The sequence below is a fragment of the Phoenix dactylifera genome, chromosome 6, assembly GCF_051530095.1.
Source record: "Phoenix dactylifera cultivar Ajwa chromosome 6, Ajwa_hap1_PhDact_Kaust_v1.1, whole genome shotgun sequence".
Classification (NCBI taxonomy): domain Eukaryota; kingdom Viridiplantae; phylum Streptophyta; class Magnoliopsida; order Arecales; family Arecaceae; genus Phoenix; species Phoenix dactylifera.
The window spans coordinates 32,755,843-32,774,558 of record NC_143195.1 but is presented as its reverse complement, the minus strand read 5'-3'; the positions used below and the strand labels follow the sequence as shown (position 1 = coordinate 32,774,558).

At 36.3% G+C, this 18,716-nt stretch overlaps 1 protein-coding gene across 4 annotated transcripts in view; it reads left to right on the top strand.

The window, feature by feature from the left end:
- The window catches only part of LOC103722059 (uncharacterized), a 33,924-nt gene extending 23,694 nt beyond the window's left edge, over positions 1-10,230 (top strand). The window contains exons 11-21 of one of the 4 annotated variants that reach the window (XM_088723755.1): positions 2,432-2,516; positions 2,601-2,659; positions 2,792-2,861; positions 3,155-3,246; positions 3,623-3,685; positions 3,768-3,834; positions 5,295-5,555; positions 5,833-5,952; positions 7,305-7,457; positions 9,473-9,604; positions 9,708-10,230. In XM_088723755.1, coding sequence (XP_088579881.1) covers positions 2,432-2,516; positions 2,601-2,659; positions 2,792-2,861; positions 3,155-3,246; positions 3,623-3,685; positions 3,768-3,834; positions 5,295-5,555; positions 5,833-5,952; positions 7,305-7,457; positions 9,473-9,571 — 1,069 coding nt within the window. In that variant the 3' untranslated portion in view covers positions 9,572-9,604; positions 9,708-10,230. Of the gene's footprint in view, positions 1-2,431; positions 2,517-2,600; positions 2,660-2,791; positions 2,862-3,154; positions 3,247-3,622; positions 3,686-3,767; positions 3,835-3,948; positions 4,222-5,294; positions 5,556-5,832; positions 5,953-7,304; positions 7,458-9,472; positions 9,605-9,707 lie in introns of those variants that run through there. The other 3 variants (XM_088723756.1, XM_088723758.1, XM_088723757.2) reach the window with 3 other exon arrangements.
- Positions 10,231-18,716: the final 8,486 nt, after the last annotated feature.

The following is an 18,716-nucleotide window of genomic DNA, read 5'->3' as shown; positions in this document are numbered from 1 at the left end:
TGATCATTTAAAACATCTTAAGCAGATCTTCAAGCCCCACAAAGGAGTAAATTCTGAAGCATAAGATGAACTATGAGATTCAGAAACAGTAATCACATCAAAACTTAATCAAGGGCATGGAGGATTTCACTTACTATTTGAAGCCAATCAAATCCAGAAAGCTTGATTCAGACTCCTTGTCCTTCTCTCTAAAGGCCTGGCACCTTTTTCTTTCCCTTCACTTACTTGCCCCCATAACATCCTGTTATAGGTGCTGAGAAGCAGTTCCATGCGTGGGCCCCAGTAGGGCTGTCATTATATAGGTCGGGTCCCTTGGAAAATGGGCGCTTCTAGGTGGCTCATCAGGCAATCGATAAAGACAAACAATCAGGTGGACTTACACCTAATATTATTTAGGTAAATCTCCTTTACTTTTATTCAAAAGACAGAAAAGGATATTTACTTAATATATTACATGTAAATAAGGAATTACTCTCTATTTGAGTTCACTTAGAGTACTTAAAAATTTGAATTCTTCAAGAATACAAAGTTAGTTTCCAACTTTAGTTCAAAACCTTGATTTTTGGTTTCGAGTCAATTTTTTAACTCTCAAGTACTAAGGTATTTCTTAAATCTTTAAATCTAATAAGTTCAAATGTACCTAAACATTACTAAAACCCAAAAGTTTGGTTACAAAAGTCTTATACATTAATCTCCGAAGCATATCGTCTAAAATGATGCTTAACAATACTCAGTGCTTCCATAGATTGGTTTATTTTCTAGGATTACATGCTCATATATGCATGTTTCTAGTTATATGTTGGGTTGTTACGTAATATGTTTGTTGGGATGGAGTCTCTATGCTCACACAAGCACACAAGGTGTGGGGCAGTGGTGATTCATAATGCTTAATTCTAAGAGATGATGATCTTTTTTTTATAGAATAAATTGGTTTGCTAAATTCTTTGAGTAGGCTGAGTTTTATGACTCAGGCCAACCACCATAGATTTTTTTCCCCTTTTGTTCTTAAGTCATGGGCCTCACAAAACCTAAGTCCACAAATAGGATTTTTTTTAAGGAGCAAGATATATAAGCACGAGAACATGAGTGCCATTGGGAAATTTATACTAGCATGGGAAACTTTTTCCCTGAAATAAGATCATGCAGGATTGAAGTGGTCTTGTTAGATTTGATCTAATCAATTAGAGTGGGATATTCTTGGTATTTGATAACCCGGTTGACTTGGCTAGTCAATCTGCTTGGATTGTCACCCACCAAGTGTTGCACATGAGGTGGGGATAAAACGTGCATTTATCAAAATAAACATTTGAACTATTGATTGCCGGGGTTGCGGCTCCTTGACCTGGGTAATTCGGTATTTAACTTGGTACAGATAAAGGGAAAAACTTGGTACTGAGTTAGACGAAACCTAACCTATATATTTTCCTCTCTACTTTCTTCAACCCATCCACGAAGTGGCCAAGCACTGCAGGCTGCTTGCCAAAGTTAGGCTAGAAGCTCCTCTTTTTTTTTTTTCATCATTGCTAGCAGTCAATCTTAAGAGAAATGAGCAGAGCAAAGCAGTGATGTCCACTGAATCTAGGATTAGAGCTTAAGCATTGATTGTCCATATCTCCTGTTGCTTTTCTTTTTAGCTGTTGTGGATTGGAGGAGGGTTGTAAACCACCCATCCACTAACCCAATGGGAGCACTCTTCATCTTCCTTTCTTGGTTGATGTCGCAGGTTTCGGAGAAGCCTAGAATGTGGATTGGAATTGAAGAGACCTAAAATTTCTTTTTTTTCCCTTTTGCCCCGGTGTCTTGGCGGCAACTGGCTGCATGTCTAATAGGTTCAGGCCAGCTCATCAAGTCCAACTCTTCTACTGGCATTAAGTCGATGCTGGAATTGGCTTCACATACACATGAACAATCATAACGGTTTCTCATAATCTCCTGAAAGAGGGGGGGGGGGGGGGGGTGCGCCTATAGTTATACAGCTTATTGCCCTTTGGTGTTGGCTCCCGCTTGTCTGACAAGGATAGGTGTACACCCCCTACTGTAATTCGAGAAAACATGGGCTTGGTTTATTTTATTCGACTAAAGGCCCAGTAAAACTAAGCCGGGGTTAGTATGGCTAGTGTTCTTGTTGCTTTGAAATTCTTCTTCATCAAGGGCTGTACTTGTCATTTTTGTCACCTTTTGTACAAAGTGCAGAATATGTTTTCTTTCACCTTTATACTTGCTCTACTCCTAGGGTTTTAAGATAACACAAGTGTCTAATGATGCCTTCAGTCTTATGCATTTTCACAAGGTTAAACAAGACGTCATCATTTGGATATCTCATTCTAGTCACTTTCATAATTAGTTTATATTATTTATGATGTTGTGTGCTTTTCTTTAAAAGTTTCTTCCTGATGCATAGAATTTTTACATATTTCTATATTATTTGCAGGTGTTCACTTGGTGATGTCACAAATACTGATGCGTATTATGAGAAAGCATTGGAAGTTTCAAAAAATAAGTCTGCTAGGGCTATGGTAAAATTAAAGTTTACAAATTGTCAATGAACCCTAAATTATGTTAAGTTATTCAGTCTTTGTATGACTAGACTTTTCTAACAGCGGTCTCTGGCTCGAAGGGCATACAACAGGGGTGACTATGAGACATCTAAAATTCTTTGGTATATAATTTTAAAGCTTGAGTAGTTTTCTATTATAAGTGGTTCATAAAAGGAATTATGCAAACTTGCAGCTCTTGATTTCTCTGTATTATTCTGACAAGTTGTAATGGTTTGCATTAAAATGTACTTTAGGGAGTCTGCATTGGCGTTAAATTCCTTATACCCGGATGGCTGGTTTGCACTTGGTGCCGCTGCATTGAAGGTGATCTTTTCATTATCTTTATGCTTTAATTGATAAGCTTTACACTCTTTAGATATATTTAATGCAAATCTCTCATTTTGGGTCTTCATTGTGTGCACTTACAAGTTTTTCAACTTTGTTCAATTAGTTTTATAAATAGAATGCTATATCCTTCTTGTCCTTGAAAGGTGTCAAGGTGTAAAGTTGAACTGAGCTCATGCTCTTGTACATTATTGGATGATAAGTACTGAGATTGATTCAAACTTGAAAACCAAGTACTTCTTGATGTGTGAGTTATTTGCTGGTACATGCAGGCCCGAGATATTGATAAAGCATTGGATGCGTTTACTCGTGCTGTTCAGCTAGATCCTGATAATGGAGAGGCTTGGAATAATATTGCTTGTTTGTATGTTCATGCCTTTTCACTTTAAGTTTTTTTACATTAATGTTTGTCTGACATCCATTATAATCAGGTCTATCTATGATGTAACGTAAAAACTGGTTTTCGGCAGAAATATCTTTGTTTATTTTTGTTTTTGCAGAGACATTGTGCTGCAGTTTCTTATGTTCTATTTTTTTATAATTCATCACAGGGATGTAATTTTGCATACATGACATCTTTTAGTCACATTATGAAATTCAAGTTATATATAAATTGATTCATTGCAGTTATTTATAAAAAGTAATGTTCGAGGCTTACGACATATTCAGTTCTTAAATATTGTTATAAGTTTCATTTTTTTGGCTCTAGAACATGGATTTACACCTCACGAACTGTGTAGGCATATGATAAAGAAGAAGAGCAAGTCAGCATTCATCGCTTTCAAGGAAGCAATAAAATTCAGGCATTTAATATCACCTTTCTCATGGTTGATTAAATAACATACGGAAAGATTTATGCATTGATTAACACGAAACTTTTAACAGGAGGAATAGTTGGCAGCTCTGGGAAAACTTTAGTCATGTTGCTTTGGATGTAGGAAACTTCCGCCAGGTGAAACATTAAAGTTTATTTAAACTCTTCTCACTATCTTTTACTGCATTTGTCATTTGAGTAGAAGGCATAGGGATGTAAGAACATGTTGTATTTAACATCCATATGGAATAGATTGGTTCTTCTTATCAAGAATTAAAGAATCATGTGTTGTGCCTGATCACGAGATGGCATAATGTGTGCCTTGCTGAGCTGTGCTGGTCATGTACCCAATCATGTGCCAAGGCTTATGTCAACTGAAATGGGCCCATGCTGACCTGTATTGGTGTGTGTCGATGTAAGGTTGAGAGACTTGAGACAAACAACAGGCAAAGTACAGGAGGTTATGTGGCTCTGTACCATGTTGGTACCTTATTGGCATAGTCAATACTGTACTGATTTGCATGGGTATGGTACCTTAACCCATGCTTTTTATGCTGTGTTAATCAAGTCAAATAAAAAGTAATCGTCATCTTTTTGTTTATGGAATTCATTTTAGGGTTCATTCTTTCTTTCCATGTTCATTTTTTGTTGAAATGTTTTATTTAAGATTCAATTTGTTGATAAAAAATCATTATGTAGCCTTTTCAAATAATTTATTTCTCATGATTTTGCTTATATGTGCTTTTGTTTGCATCAAAATGATAAATCTACCTCATAAAGTTTTTTAGCTTTCTTCTTATTATAGTTATGAAAAATTGAACAATAACACGAGAAAATGTTGTTATATATTGAATCAAAGGTCCGACATTTAGATAACTTGTACAGTTGGGTTTTATACTTGAACCCTTCATTGTAAAATGTGAATCTTAAAGTCTGTTCCTTTGTGTCTCACTGTCTTTACATACTAAATATTTACGGCTTTTTGCCCTAATGGATTTGCCTATCTTGTAGAACCTCATTGCTGAACTTACCTTAATCATTATTCACATTTTAGCTACATATCCTTTATTTATTTATCATTTATTTTATTAGTAATTTCTTCCAGTAACCTCGTTCATGGTTTCACCATTAAAGTCGAGTCAGACAGAAACACTTTAATTTTTAGTGATTAATATTTAGTTGTTGCTAATAACAAACCCAAATCCTGTCACATTTCTTTCAATTCTATGGTTCAAAATTTGTGTCAAACCCAATTTCCTCAAAAAATCTTACCCAAGTCAAGACTTTTCTAGAATGTATTTTTCTGTTTCGAATTTTTACTAAGAATAGCTAGGATATTGTTTTTGATCTTCTTGATCTCTTGGGTGTTAATTGCTGCAAAATTCTTAAACATGATTCGTTAGAAATACTAGAAAAGTAAGATGCTTCCATTGCTTACGCTTATTGGAAGCACTTTGAATATTTACCATGGGGGGCATTAAAATTTTGTCCATGGGCATTAACATTTAAATTTCTCTGTATGACTGAGTTCATAATCATTAAAATGGATGAGGCTGGAGGCACACTCTTCAACGATGCTAAAGAGCTTTTCATTGCAGGCACTGGAAGCTATTAAAATGGTACTAGATCTATCAAATAATAAACGAGTAGACGTTGAATTACTGGATAAGATTATGAGAAAGTTTGAAGAAAGGACCTCTAAGCCTGCTTTTTCTTCGTTTGATGTCCTTGAAAGTGATACAGAAGTAACGCATTCTTTAACCAAATCTTCTGATGAGTGCGGATGCTCAGAATCTATCCTCAAAGAACCAAGGGAAACCGAATTCTTGTTGGATATGCTTGGCAATATTCTGCAACAGGTATGTGTAAAAGCTGTATAAAATACTTACTGTTGTTGCTTTTTGCTGCACTTTTTTGTCTCATTTTATTTTCTTTACACGAGGGATCACTTCTATAATGCAACTAGTTTTACCTCTTATATTTGTGTCAGTAACATATAGTTATTTTTCTTCATAATTTTAGTCTTCTTTTTATTTTTAAAATGGCATTACTTTGAAGGACTTGGCTTTATTCCTTCAAATTTATACTTTCTGAGAAGCAACTTTCATTGCAATCATATTCCATTTTATTTTTTAGATTATTCGAAATGGTGGTAGTCAGGAAGATATATGGGGTCTATATGCAAGGTGGCACAAAATCAAAGGCAACCTCACTATGTGTTCTGAAGCCCTTTTAAAGCAAGTTAGATCATTCCAGGTATAGCTAAATAATTTTAATGTTTTTTATTGTCTCATTTATATATTTAATATTTAAAAACAGAGGCAAGCCCTAATTGAACTTATCGTATTGCCTAAGAAATTTTGGCATTCTAAGATGGATAGCAAGCAGAGGTATCATAGAATGAATGCCAATCCATACAATCAATTGATTTGAAAAAGACTAACATCTTGTGAATTTTTGGAAATTGCTTGTTCGTCAAAAACTTCCTTCTGAAAAATAATGAATCTTTGCAACTCAATCAGATAAAGTTTGAAATGGGCCATGTTGCAACTCAACTAACACCCTGTGAATTTTTGGAACTTGCTTGTACACTACCATTATGTTCGTCAAAAATTTTCTTTTGAAAAAATAATGAATCTTTGCAACTCAATCAAATAATGTTTCAAATGGGCCATGTTGCAACTCAACCTGCAAGCAGGGTTGAGTTGCTGCCATCCAAACAAATACTTAGGACTCGTTTGGTTCGCGGGAAAAGAAGAGGGGGAAAGCATGATCAACGGAAAAATGAAAAAATACCTCTTGTTAGGTTGGAGTTTTCAACGGAGAGAGATGGAAAAATAGTATTCCCATAAGAAAGAAAAATACATAAGCTACTTTCCCACCAGTTGGAAATTGGGATCCTTTTCTTTTTCCAAAACTATCATTAAACCATCAAAATCTATGAATAAGGTCTTTCACTTTTTTAAGGGTATAATAGATATTTCATACAATTTTTTCTGAAAAGTAGATGCTCAACTAAACATAAGATACTCTGCAATGTGCCACTTTTTCATGGTTAACCAAATATACTACAACCATTTTCTCAGGCATCATATTCTTAGGAATCAACTTCTTGGGAAAAATATTCCTGTGAGAAAAAATTCTTCCCACGAACCAAACGAGTCCTTAGTATTTATGGAGAATTGAGAAGTCCGGAGCAAAGTAGCATGAAATGTTAGCAGCATCTCTCTCTCTCTCTCTCTCTCTCTCTCTCTTGCACACGCGCATACATACGTATATAATGTATGTATTTATGTATGTGTGTGTCTTTGTGTGCGCATGTGGGTTCTGCAAGATTTTTTTCTATTAAATCCAAAGGCTACACTGTTAGGACCTGGCTTCGTGTGCGCAACTCCATAGTTTTCCTTAAATATAGGTATAGACATTCTTAGCATGCTATTGAGTATGCAATCTTAATGTAAAATCTCAGTTTTATATGATTCAGATATTGTTCGGTGTGATTTGTATATTCTTTACAGCCAACAAATATTTTTCATACTTCTATCCATGCAGCTTTTATGTATTCCATTTGACTGAAGCAAAGAAGTCACCAAATTCATTGATTACAGGGTTCAGAGCTCTGGCATGATAGGGACCGGTTTAAAAAATTTGCCCATGCTTCTTTGCAACTGTGCAAGGTTTACATGGAAATTGCTTCCTCCACTGGGAGTCGTCGAGAACTTATTACAGCTGAGATGCATTTAAGAAGCTCAGTAAAACAGGTAGAATCTGTTTTTGAAAAAGAAAAATTGGGTCATGAAATTCTTTGTTACATTATCGCCATCATATTGTTTTCTAATGTGCTTATCATGATGACGCTTAACAAGATAATACTTAAATTTGTACTATCCAGAATTCACAACTATAATGTGTTGACCAACATAAGGTGCATAACAGGTAAGTTGGACCTCTGTCATGAATGAACCATGAAGAAAGTTACATGGTCATTTCTTACGTTTTCTACCCAACTACTTAATGTAACTCTGGTGATGCAGCTGACAATTTTGGAGAAGTTTTTGAAGGTTTGACAGAAGCTGATATGAGATTGTAATTAAGATGGCCAAAATATGGATTGAATTCTGACAAAAACCATATGCTAGGGTATTCTTGTCAATGATCAACATAGCCATAAATAAGAACAAATTGCATAGAGATACTTTATAAATGTAAAATATAAAATATGGATAGGTGGGATAAAATTCGTTGACTGTGGCTTTGGTTAATTTTCAGCATTGCCTATAAAAGTCGTCTAGCATATCACCAAGCATCAACGTATTGTCTTTTATTACAGAAGTTTTTCTTTGTACTCTTCTTCCTTACAGATCTGAAATAGAAGCCAACGCAGTGCATGTTTTTCATTATTTTCCCAATATGGGTAAATCTACTGCTATTTAAGCTTTTGTAAATCCTTCTCATAACTTCCATACTTACCATTTTAAATCCTCCCTTCCTTTTTTCAATCTTTGAAATAATTTTGATTTTCAAGCTTGTCTCCTTAACCATAGCATCCTTAAGTCCTTTCTTACCACTTGTTTATTACAACTTGGTCTCCTACAATTATACCACATTGAGTGATTTCAGAATGTATATTTACTGCACTTTGTTAAATATTATGCTAAGTTCCTAGTGATAATTTTAATGACTAACAACATTACTTTTTTTTATCATTGCTGACAATGTAGCATGCTATATTTTATATATTTGTCTACCATCTTATTCTTGTTACTCTGAGAGCATTTGAATATAATTTTAATTAAATTGTGAATCTTTGACATTTTCTCTGCATCTTAAAAATCAGCATTCCTTGTTTCTTGTTATACAGTGGTCAACTATTCTGTTGGATTGCTCAAAGATTTGAAATCTTGCTGGGTCATGCCGTTTTTGTTGTATAATAAACATATTTCTTTTACATTTTACCGTAATTCAGAATCAGCATGCAACTAATACTATTTTTTGAAAATGCAAAACACCTTACTTTCTGAGGTGTGCTCATGTTCCCCCTCATAATATACTAAGATATCAGTGGCATGGCTTTAATAATCCAAGTAATTTGGAAACTTGTCTGAGCTTTCTCCCTACGTAATTTTAATGGTTATATTCCTATTTGTCTGTTTATTTATAGTCTGTTATATATGGTGTAAGTGTCTGAAAAAAACATTAGCTATTGTCTGAAATAGCATGCCAAGACTATAGTATATACTGGCTTCAATTTTGACTAGCCTAATGGGCTTCAATTTAGATGTTTTCATATCCAGTTTAGGCATCCAAAAATTTCAAAATTGCAAATAGAAAGAAAAAGCAAAAATGAAATGAGTAAATAAAATATGTTAATCATCACTAGAATATTGTCATGTGGGCTTTGGGTATACAGTTTCAGTGGGTTATGGTGGCAAGCATAAAAAGCTTAGAAAAAAATTACCTAAAATTAGAGGATCTTGAAAGGCTTGTGTTTCACATCGTTTAGAGTGCACCAGATCATTGGAATTTTTTTATCACATGAACATTGATATGATTATGATATTTGAGTTCCAATCCACAAATGTGAGCTCAATCTTTTCGGCCACTCTAGAAAGTTCAATATAACTTAGAAACCCCTATTTACCTCTTTCACTTTGTGAAGATGTCTCAGAAACCAAATATTTGTATATTCTGATCATGCTTTGTTCATTTCACACCAATTATCTCTTTGATCTTAAGAGACAAAATTTAGATAACATATCCTCTGGATGCTTTCCAGGCTGTGAACTTCACAGATACAGAGGAATTTAGGGAACTCGAAGCCTGTCTTGATGAAATAAAGAAGCAGCTGGATGTTGCTTCTACCGAAGGTGCCTAGTTGGGAAGGATTTGTCTCAACACTTTCGCAATGGTAGGATATTTCCAAACCTGTATGTCTTCTTCTAGTATCAAGCTGTAAGTGGACATAATAATAAACTTTAATACTATTGCACCTTTATTTTCACATTTGGCAGGTGCATTGTACAAATTGAAATGTGCACGTGGTTACATCAACTGCTGCGGATCTCCATGGATCTGAAACTCATCAAGTTCAACAATTTAGTTTCAATCAGCCCGGGCCACCGGTGACCTTTTCATAGCAAAGTTGAGTATTGATGTATTGAAAATGGCCATGAGATTCAGGAGGGCGAGTTCATGTTGATGCGATCTGAATAAAAAAACGGGTGCTGTATCAGTTTTTTGAAATAATGGGTTTTCAGCATGTATGTACAGAACCACAACAAGAGGGAAAGTGTGTTTATTTGTGAAAAAAAATGGGGGAGAAGAATGGGCAGAACCCATCCTGGCTCATTGAGACAATGAAAACGGGAGTACAGGAGAGGGTAATGTCTAATTTTGTCCGTTTGTCAGTGTCAATTCAGTACAAATTTTTCATGATGCTATGCTCAGATGTGAACTTGAAACCTCATGCCAGAATCAGTGGATCTTTTTTATCAGATAAGATTTAGTGAGATCTACATTTGTATCTTCATTTCACTTTTCTGACGTCAATGTGATATTCCTCTTTTTGCTGAGAACCTGGTGTAGCACTCGCAACATGCTCAAGCTTTGTTCAAAGTGCAGGTACTGTCGGGGACTACAAGCTTGCATTTAAATTTAGCAAAGCCACAACTGGCACTTGTAGCTTCCGTTCTGAGGACGGAGCCCTACCAGTCACAGTTGCCGGGGGGGATCTTAAAACCCTTTCAAGGTCAGAATCTGGTAAAATCTAACTCTCTGTTTTCATTGAGCAAACAATAGTCCGGATGCCTCATCTAGGCCGTAATGCAGTTCTAGATGGGCAAGGACTTTTCTTGACTGGATGAACTTTCCTAGCCTCATAATTAAGGGGATTACCCTCGTCAATGCTTATATGTAACTATAGCGAAAACATATTGTGATGAGTTTTCTGGCCTTATCTTGCGGCATTTTTCAAGAAATTTTCAGGAAACTGGGTGATATTGAGAGAGGAGATTTTTGTGGTGCGCCATTCTGTACCAAACCATGTCATTTTGCGCTTTCCTTTAGACTCCGGTTTAGATGATTTTAGAGATGCCAAGGTGGTTTCACGAGCTTAGACTTCAACAGGTAAGGTTTATCTTCTACCTATCAAATGAAATGTCAGCTAAAATGCAAGGTTAAATTAGGATAAACACGCTACTACCATTCAACCTTCATGTTCTGTTCCCCCGTTTACTAAATTATGATGGGGGAAAGGCTCGTACGTATGTTGATGATTCATTTGCAGGAGAAAACAAAGTCGCTCACAATACGTATCAACATCTCACCAAAAACATTGTCAAAATTCAATTAAATGGAAATTCTTATAGCAACAAGAAAGTGGTTATTGGTGTTATATGTTGCCTGCAACTTGGCACTTACTGATTGTTTCTTCAGAATATTTTTTTTAAACCCTTCTGTAGGACTTCATGTTTGAACTCAAGTCTGATACTCCTGCTATTTATAAACGTTGTCTGAAAGCATTTGTTTTCGAAATTGGTACCCCATAATATCACCTACCATGTAGCTCCCTTGTTATATGGGTCATAACAAGGTCTTGGACAATACTGTCTTCTTAGCTCAAACTTTTTGTCAACTTGATATGCTCGATCAATGCTAATTCAGGTGAGAATTAAAGCTTGATTTTAGTGGTCACATGGGTTAAAACGTTGATTTCAATAGTTATAATAAAATGACATATTCCCACACCAGAGAGAAAGAGAGAGAGAGAATGACATAGGGACACCGGTATGATATCCCAACTTCAATGTTTAAGACAATTCATCCAGAGGAAATGATTCGAAGTTCAAAGAGGAAAAAGGAAAAAGAGAACTCATGCAAACTTCAGCAAGAATGTAGATCGTCAACATAAAGTACATCATCTAAGCTTTTATATTTGATACATTCAACAAAAAGCAAACGACAGCTAACAGAAAAAAATTGATGTAACATTATCAATATATATCAGTACATGGATAATCACAAACGATCATAAAACAATAAATTATCCGACTAATCATGAATAGTTCAATAACTTAGCATAATCAGAAGAATGCTTTGTTGTTCTGCCTTATATATTACTGTACTATAGGCTAAATTATAAGCATACATCATTCTACCTCACAAGAGCATGCAACTTTCTCTCATACGCATGCATGTGGCCTAGCTTGCAAGGTTCCTTTTGTTGCGTGCAATATAGACTCGTACTGCCCAAATGCGATCAAAGAGCTTGCACTTAAAAACTTTTTGTAGGAAGGTAATATGCTTTGTGGGGTAAGCAAAGCGCTTGAGCTGGAAAACTCATGCATTCACATGAAAAGCCTAGACCTCTATTATTGAAGGAACCTTCTTGGTTGGCCATTCATTAAAGGAAGAATCTCTTGGAGGCTTCGCCGAGATGTAGGGTTCGATATGTAGCTTTCCTTCCCTGTCCTGTATAGAGCGGCGCACACAAGTAGGCCTCCGTTGCCTGTGTTTAATATTATGAGTCAGGATAAAAAACACATCATATATTATTTATGAGCTAATGAAAGTTATGTCTCACTAAATCATTGAGAGCGAAGGTGCATCTCCTTCATCTCTACTCCTTTATCTCATTATTACTTTAATCAGGCAGAGCCTTTCACAAAAAAAACGGCCAGGATGGGCAAGGCTTATAAATACTATTGGCTTTTCTTATTCTTTTTTCTATTGGGGGTTGTATTAGAGTTACGGTCATGAATACCACGAATGGAAAGCAAAAGGAGCTAATGTGGTGTCATCCCACGCCACCTTGCCTTTTGACAGGCACAATTTTTAGGGTTGACGGTTCGATTGATTCGACGATGATTGGAGGTGTCGGCGTGAACCACCCCGCTTGCACTGCATACATTTGCTGTTCTACTGAAAACAGGAAGCAGCAGAATCTGAGAACTAGAAATGTGGAAGATTAAAAAATTGAATTGTTGGGTGTCTTATAAGTTAGACACTCAAATGAATACTAAATAAACGGTCTTGAAGGCGTTACTTGAGTTAGATTCTCTCATACAAACTCAGAATATGCACACGAACAGGTCTAGAGGAAAGAATGTTTGATGAATGGTGCGATCGTGCTGGCTGACAAAATGTTTTGGACAAGGTTTTTTTGACATAAGTTTTTTTGCAGATTCTTTATACATATATACATATATTCCTCTCTTCATTTTTCACATCTCAAACAGACATCAGCTCAATCCAAATCCTAAAACAAAACCCATCTCATACCTCATTCTTTTAACCCCAAGAGTTAAATATTATCATTTCCTTTCTCATCTCTGAGCTTCATCTCTAGTGTGGGAGACTTTGTTCAAGTGACGAAGTCCAAAGAGCCAAAGAGAAAAGGTGGTGGCAGGTTGTAGAAACCATATCAAAGACCTACTCAACACCCACTTGTTGTCTCTGTTATGAGGTCAATGTTGTAGATATAGTCCTCGAGAGCATCCATGCATATTGGTGAAAGTAGATTTCCTACAGCAATGGTATATAAGTTTGACTTGGATGAGCAGAGGCTCCTATAGTTTGTGGATAGGATCAAGAGATCCAGGGACCGGGCAATACTTTTGGATGAGTAGATTTTAGCGCGTGCACGAGCTGTTCTAAACATCTATTTGCGGCCTTGGACCGGCCACACTCTTAATTAAGAATCTTATGTTGGATTTTGTGAAAACTTGAGGTGGATTTCTACGCCATCGATCGCTAGAATTATGGAGGAAGGGAATTGCTGTAAAATTTGTCTTGTGGCACGAGCCACACTCTTTAAGACTCTTATTTTGGATTCTGTGAAGATGGATTTTTAAGCCATCACGCTCAAATCTATCGGACAAAGAATATGTTGGAATTTTAACTTAAAAAAAGATTTAATTTCAAAAAATTAATATACCAGATTCTCTAAATTTTAGATAGTTTAAAACTTTAAAATTTTAAAATTTTTATCCTTTTCTTCATGTGTTTCTTTCAGAAGAGTTACAACTCTTCCGCAAAAAATGTTAGTTCTGGTTTCTATAGAGATAGTAACGGTGATTGGATAGAGACTATAAATAGGCTCTAGATCCAGTGTTACAGATAACTCAATGTACATTACTACTTTTCTGCTTTTTGAGATGAAACAGAAAATTCTTCTCTTTCTTTTTCATTTTCTCTTCATCCAAACTTCTTTCATTTTTTTTTTTCATCTGGGCATTTGAAAGAGTTAGTAAGGTCAAGCCTCCCAGTGATTGTGCTTGTTAGAGGAGGATCAGGCTGAATCGGGTTGTTATACCTTAGGGACGAGATTGCTACAAACCTACATGCATGTAGGGGACGAATCATGTTCTTAAGGCAGTGTATATTACACGCCTCGATCGAGACAAGCTCTTTTCAATCTTCTGATTTTTTCTACCAGATTATCACGTTATAATACTTTTATAAAATAAAGATATAACAATTTTAGGTAAAATATTTTTAACTGAATAATTCTTTTTATTTTTTTTACAGCGGTGAGCTCAGTATTGTTTCAAGAAAAAGAGAACTTTACATAAGTTTGCAGAGGTTCTTATAGGGCGTTCAATCTATGTTGCTAGAAGTTCAGCGAGAATCTGGTTTAAGTGTTTCAGGCATCCATTAAGATAAATCTCTTTCATTAATGTCAGTAAAAGCAGCATTTTTCCTTGAGAAATTTTCGGTATCATTATTTCCTCGAAACAATAATTAATAGCACTAACTAAGTTGCATACTGGTGCATTGGATTCAAGGAAAGCTAAGCGTAGGTTACACACACCAGGCATTTATGACAGTGCTGGGCACTTGGGCCAAACGTCATATCCGTAAGAGAAATGGATTGCTTATTGGAAGGGACTACCATTATCTCCTCTTCCTGCTGTTCAGAAATTGATGTGAAAGTTTCTAAGAAACTGATGGCTATATAAAATACTGGAACTATCATTTCAATGATTGGTTTTTTATTAGTCACTTATTGTTTAAGTGTATAGAAACCTGTTTTAAATAAACTATATTGCAGTCATTATGACGCAAAATTTGGATGACGGGGAGTTAATCAACTAGCACCATTGCTTGTAATGGAAGAAAAAGCAACGGAAATTCATCATACGTTTATTTAACGAGATTGATAAGGCGAGTATAAGACAATTACCTTTACATCAAGAACTTCCAGAGGATTTTTTTTTAGAAAACAAAGAGTTGGGCTTAAATTGACAGGAGTATGGAATTTTTGAAATGGGCGATTTAACGCCTAAAACTAATTCTAACTAATTCTACATAAAAATGTAGAGATTGGAAATGATGTCTCCAGTAGGATAAGATACAAAGAATGTTAATGAAGCGTAAAAGCACTTCCCTAAGTACAGTCATGAAGACAGTTAAGAGTTTAGAAGGAATTAATACAAATGAGATCGAAGAGTACAAGTTCTAACGTAGGAACTAAGATGGTAGCATATAAGGAGAAACTGCAGCTGTAAGTTGTAGGAAAATGAGTATATTGGAGGAAAACACCAAAACCTATATTAATATGTTTATGTCTGCGTGTGCCCTTGTGTCCAGTAGTCTAATGGATGATACGAGCCTTTTAAGTGTCCCTTCATCTTCTACGTTGACACAATCATGAAATAAAATGAAACAAGTGCATAAGCCTCTCTTATGTGTGAAGATATTGGTTCCTCTTGGAAGTGCTTTCGGATTCTTTCCACATTATGGTCGTTGGCAGAACGTTGGTTTAGGCTGGAGAATGTAAAAAAAAAAAAATGAAAGAAAAGAGGTTAGATGGACTTACATGGTACACCGATTCACGCAGAGAGTTTGGCAGATCCAGTTGTTAGTTTGCTTCGACTTTTCTATGACGAGTCCCTCTGAATCATTGACAACTAGTCAATCACTGGCTCAAGGTCATCTATGATAGTTGCAGGAGATCTCTTTGCAATCAGTACTTCTTTCAGGAGAAGGAATATGGAACAGAATTTGGTGGCACAAAAAAAAAAGAAAAAAATCTTCAAATTTAAAACCCTAACTGTCACAACTGTTTGAGATCTTTCTTTAGATCATTGCTTTTAAGTCTGTTAGCCATTTCAGAATCGATTAATGTAGGTTTGGATCCACTTATAGGTCTCTAGTGCTGTCCCTCGCCATCTTGATAACCCTCCGAAGTGATTTCTGTCGCCTGATTTGGTCGCGAGGGGTCCCGTCTGAGAGCAACTGAGTTGTTTCTGAATCATGCGCACGAATTCCCTTTGTGTGCATGGCCCGCTTCGGCTTTGCACTTCCCGCTTCCAGTAGCTGCATGCAGAGTGTCGATTGCAAGTCCTCCTACTCGGTCTCCTTGGCCCATTCGATGCAGTTTCGGTTCCTTAATTCGACTGACGAACCCACAAATTAAGAGCGGCAACAGCTAGCAGTTAAGTACCTAGGCAGCTAGACCATCGAGAGTTCTTTCTGCAAGCTCCAATCACTACCATTGGGTCACGGTTCGAGTTGCGGACGCTGATCCGCCATCTACGACCACATGATGTTCTCGGGTACATGTGCTCCTGTTGCTGAATGGACTGGTCCTCCTTGTGGCCTCATGGATGGACTTGGAAGGCAGGCGGTCTGCATTAAAGCACCGTGTCATTTGCCCGTTCATCGTTGTCGAAGGATACCTACCTGTCGGCCCCGTGACCATATATCCATGTTAGTGCTGCGATCCACCTATTAAAAGTGAGAGAGATAAATATATATGTAAGATTCCTACGTAATGCGGAGCTAGGGGGACATGCGCGTATGGAGTGTGGACCACGAGAGTTTGTAAATCTTGTTGGAACAAGTCATTTCCTCCCTCCTCGTTATCACTGAGCTCTGTCATGTCAATTCCGCACCTAACTCTCCTCTTTAATTTCCTCTCGGCCAGTTTAGCTTTGACGGGTAATTGATGTTTATCTTGCGCCCGGCTAGAGAAAGAGAAAGAGAGAGAGAGAGAGAGAGTGCATCGATAGGTGAATGATAAGGGAGAGGAAGGGTGATATAAGATGGGGTCAATATTATTGAAGCTAATCTTATGTCTAGCTGTAGAGAGAGAGACAGAAAGAGAGCATCAATAGGTGAATGATAAGGGAGAGGAAGGTTGAGATAGATGGGGTCAAATATTAATGAAGCTAAGTGAGTAGCTAGAAGAAACGGCAATAACATCATGCTTTATGTGAAGGACGACGGTTGCAACCAACTAGTGGGGGAGAAAGGGGTGGGGAGGAGTGCCTAGTAGTGCTTGCATGCTCATATTCCTCGGGATGGATGGGAATTTAATTCCTCATGGGATTCGGTTTGAGGGGGTGGGGTGGAGGTAGATACCCAATCTTATCACCAGCTGATGTTTTTGAGGCTACTTGCATGAACAGTAACTTCTTACTCACTTGTGTCCTCCTATTAATTCCAGCCCTCGCTAATCCTCCTTGGACACGCAATCCCCACTGGGGCCGGGTTGCTTTCGTGACATGGAAGTAGAATAATTATTGAGGAATCCCCGAGGGATCTAAACCCATCAAAAGCATCGTGTGTTGTCATCCAACCATATAAAGCCTGAGTGTTGTGTGTAGAAACTATAACGTAGTAAGTGAAACTCATTTATATCGTAGACATCAACTAGTTATTTCTTGTTTGCTTGTTGCCTCGCAAGAACTAAACCATAAGGATTTCCAGTTCGGAATGTCGGCAGAAAATGCAGACGGGCAGCTTTGTCTTGCAGTAATTAAGTTGCTAAAACAGAAATTACATCGTGCTGTTTACTTTAAGCCCAGAAGTGAAAAAAAGAAAGAAACTATCTAAGTTATATTTAAATTTATGCAAACAATGTTTAGACTTGCGCAAATCATTTTGAAACTTATTTAATAAATTTTGGAGTCAGTGTTTCACAAATTTGTCTTAATTTTCCAAATGTATGCGACCTCTGCTGGAAAATTGTATGAGCACGCATGATTGCAGTAGGCAAATTAGCAGCATGATCGATCCGGGGTTGGTAAGGGCAGTTTTCTTTGAAAGCATGGAATGATTCATTTCTGCAAAAGAAATACTGCATCAAAGATGCACAAATCAACTATTTATCTTTTGCGAAATCTCCTATTATTTGTAATTCTAATTATATAGTCATTGAGCTCACTTTGTAGGCTCTAACTACGGTAGAATATAATAGTTTGATTGCATAAATTTTGGTATTAACAAGATATTAACGTCAAATAGATAGTATGGGTATATTTATTGTATAGTATTCATGTTGTTTATAACTCCTATAACAAATTTATATGTAGTGAGAATTTCGCATGAAATGTTTATTTGCAAGATTAACATCTCATGTAATATTGAAATAGTAATTTTTTTTTTTATCACTTCAACATCTTATGAACTTAGCAATACTCTTGGTGTGAGACTTGTAATTTATGCTCCATGTAATTTTGAGGGAACTGTTCCATCAATCCCTTTCTATATATGGTTAGTTTGCATTGCATCAATTTGTTGTGTTCATGGTTTTACATACACATCAACCTATTTTTTTCACTAGATCTTTGGAAATAATGGATGCATTTATAACATCTCCTGACTGTAACATCCTTTCGCCACCTGTCATCAATTTCAAAATGAAAATGCACAATTTGATAGTTATTTTTCGTATATACTTTGTACTAAATTTTCCTACTTATATAACTTTAGGGATGTGAGCTTTATGCAATTGTCCACTTAAGATTGTCTTTTTAGATTCCAAAAGATACAAATTTACATACAATAGTTGAATGCATTGAACGCTTGATTTTGAGTTCCCACCTACTTAAATATTTCAAAGTCATTGAACGAAAAAAATGAATGATTATGTTCTATAAAAAAGGGATAACCCATGATGTCATGAGTTAGAACTCGAAATAAGGCATTCAATACCAAATCATCACATGCTCGAAAAAGATAGGCACTATATAGATTTTTGGTGTCATGACCGTTTTATCTCATCATCCTATATA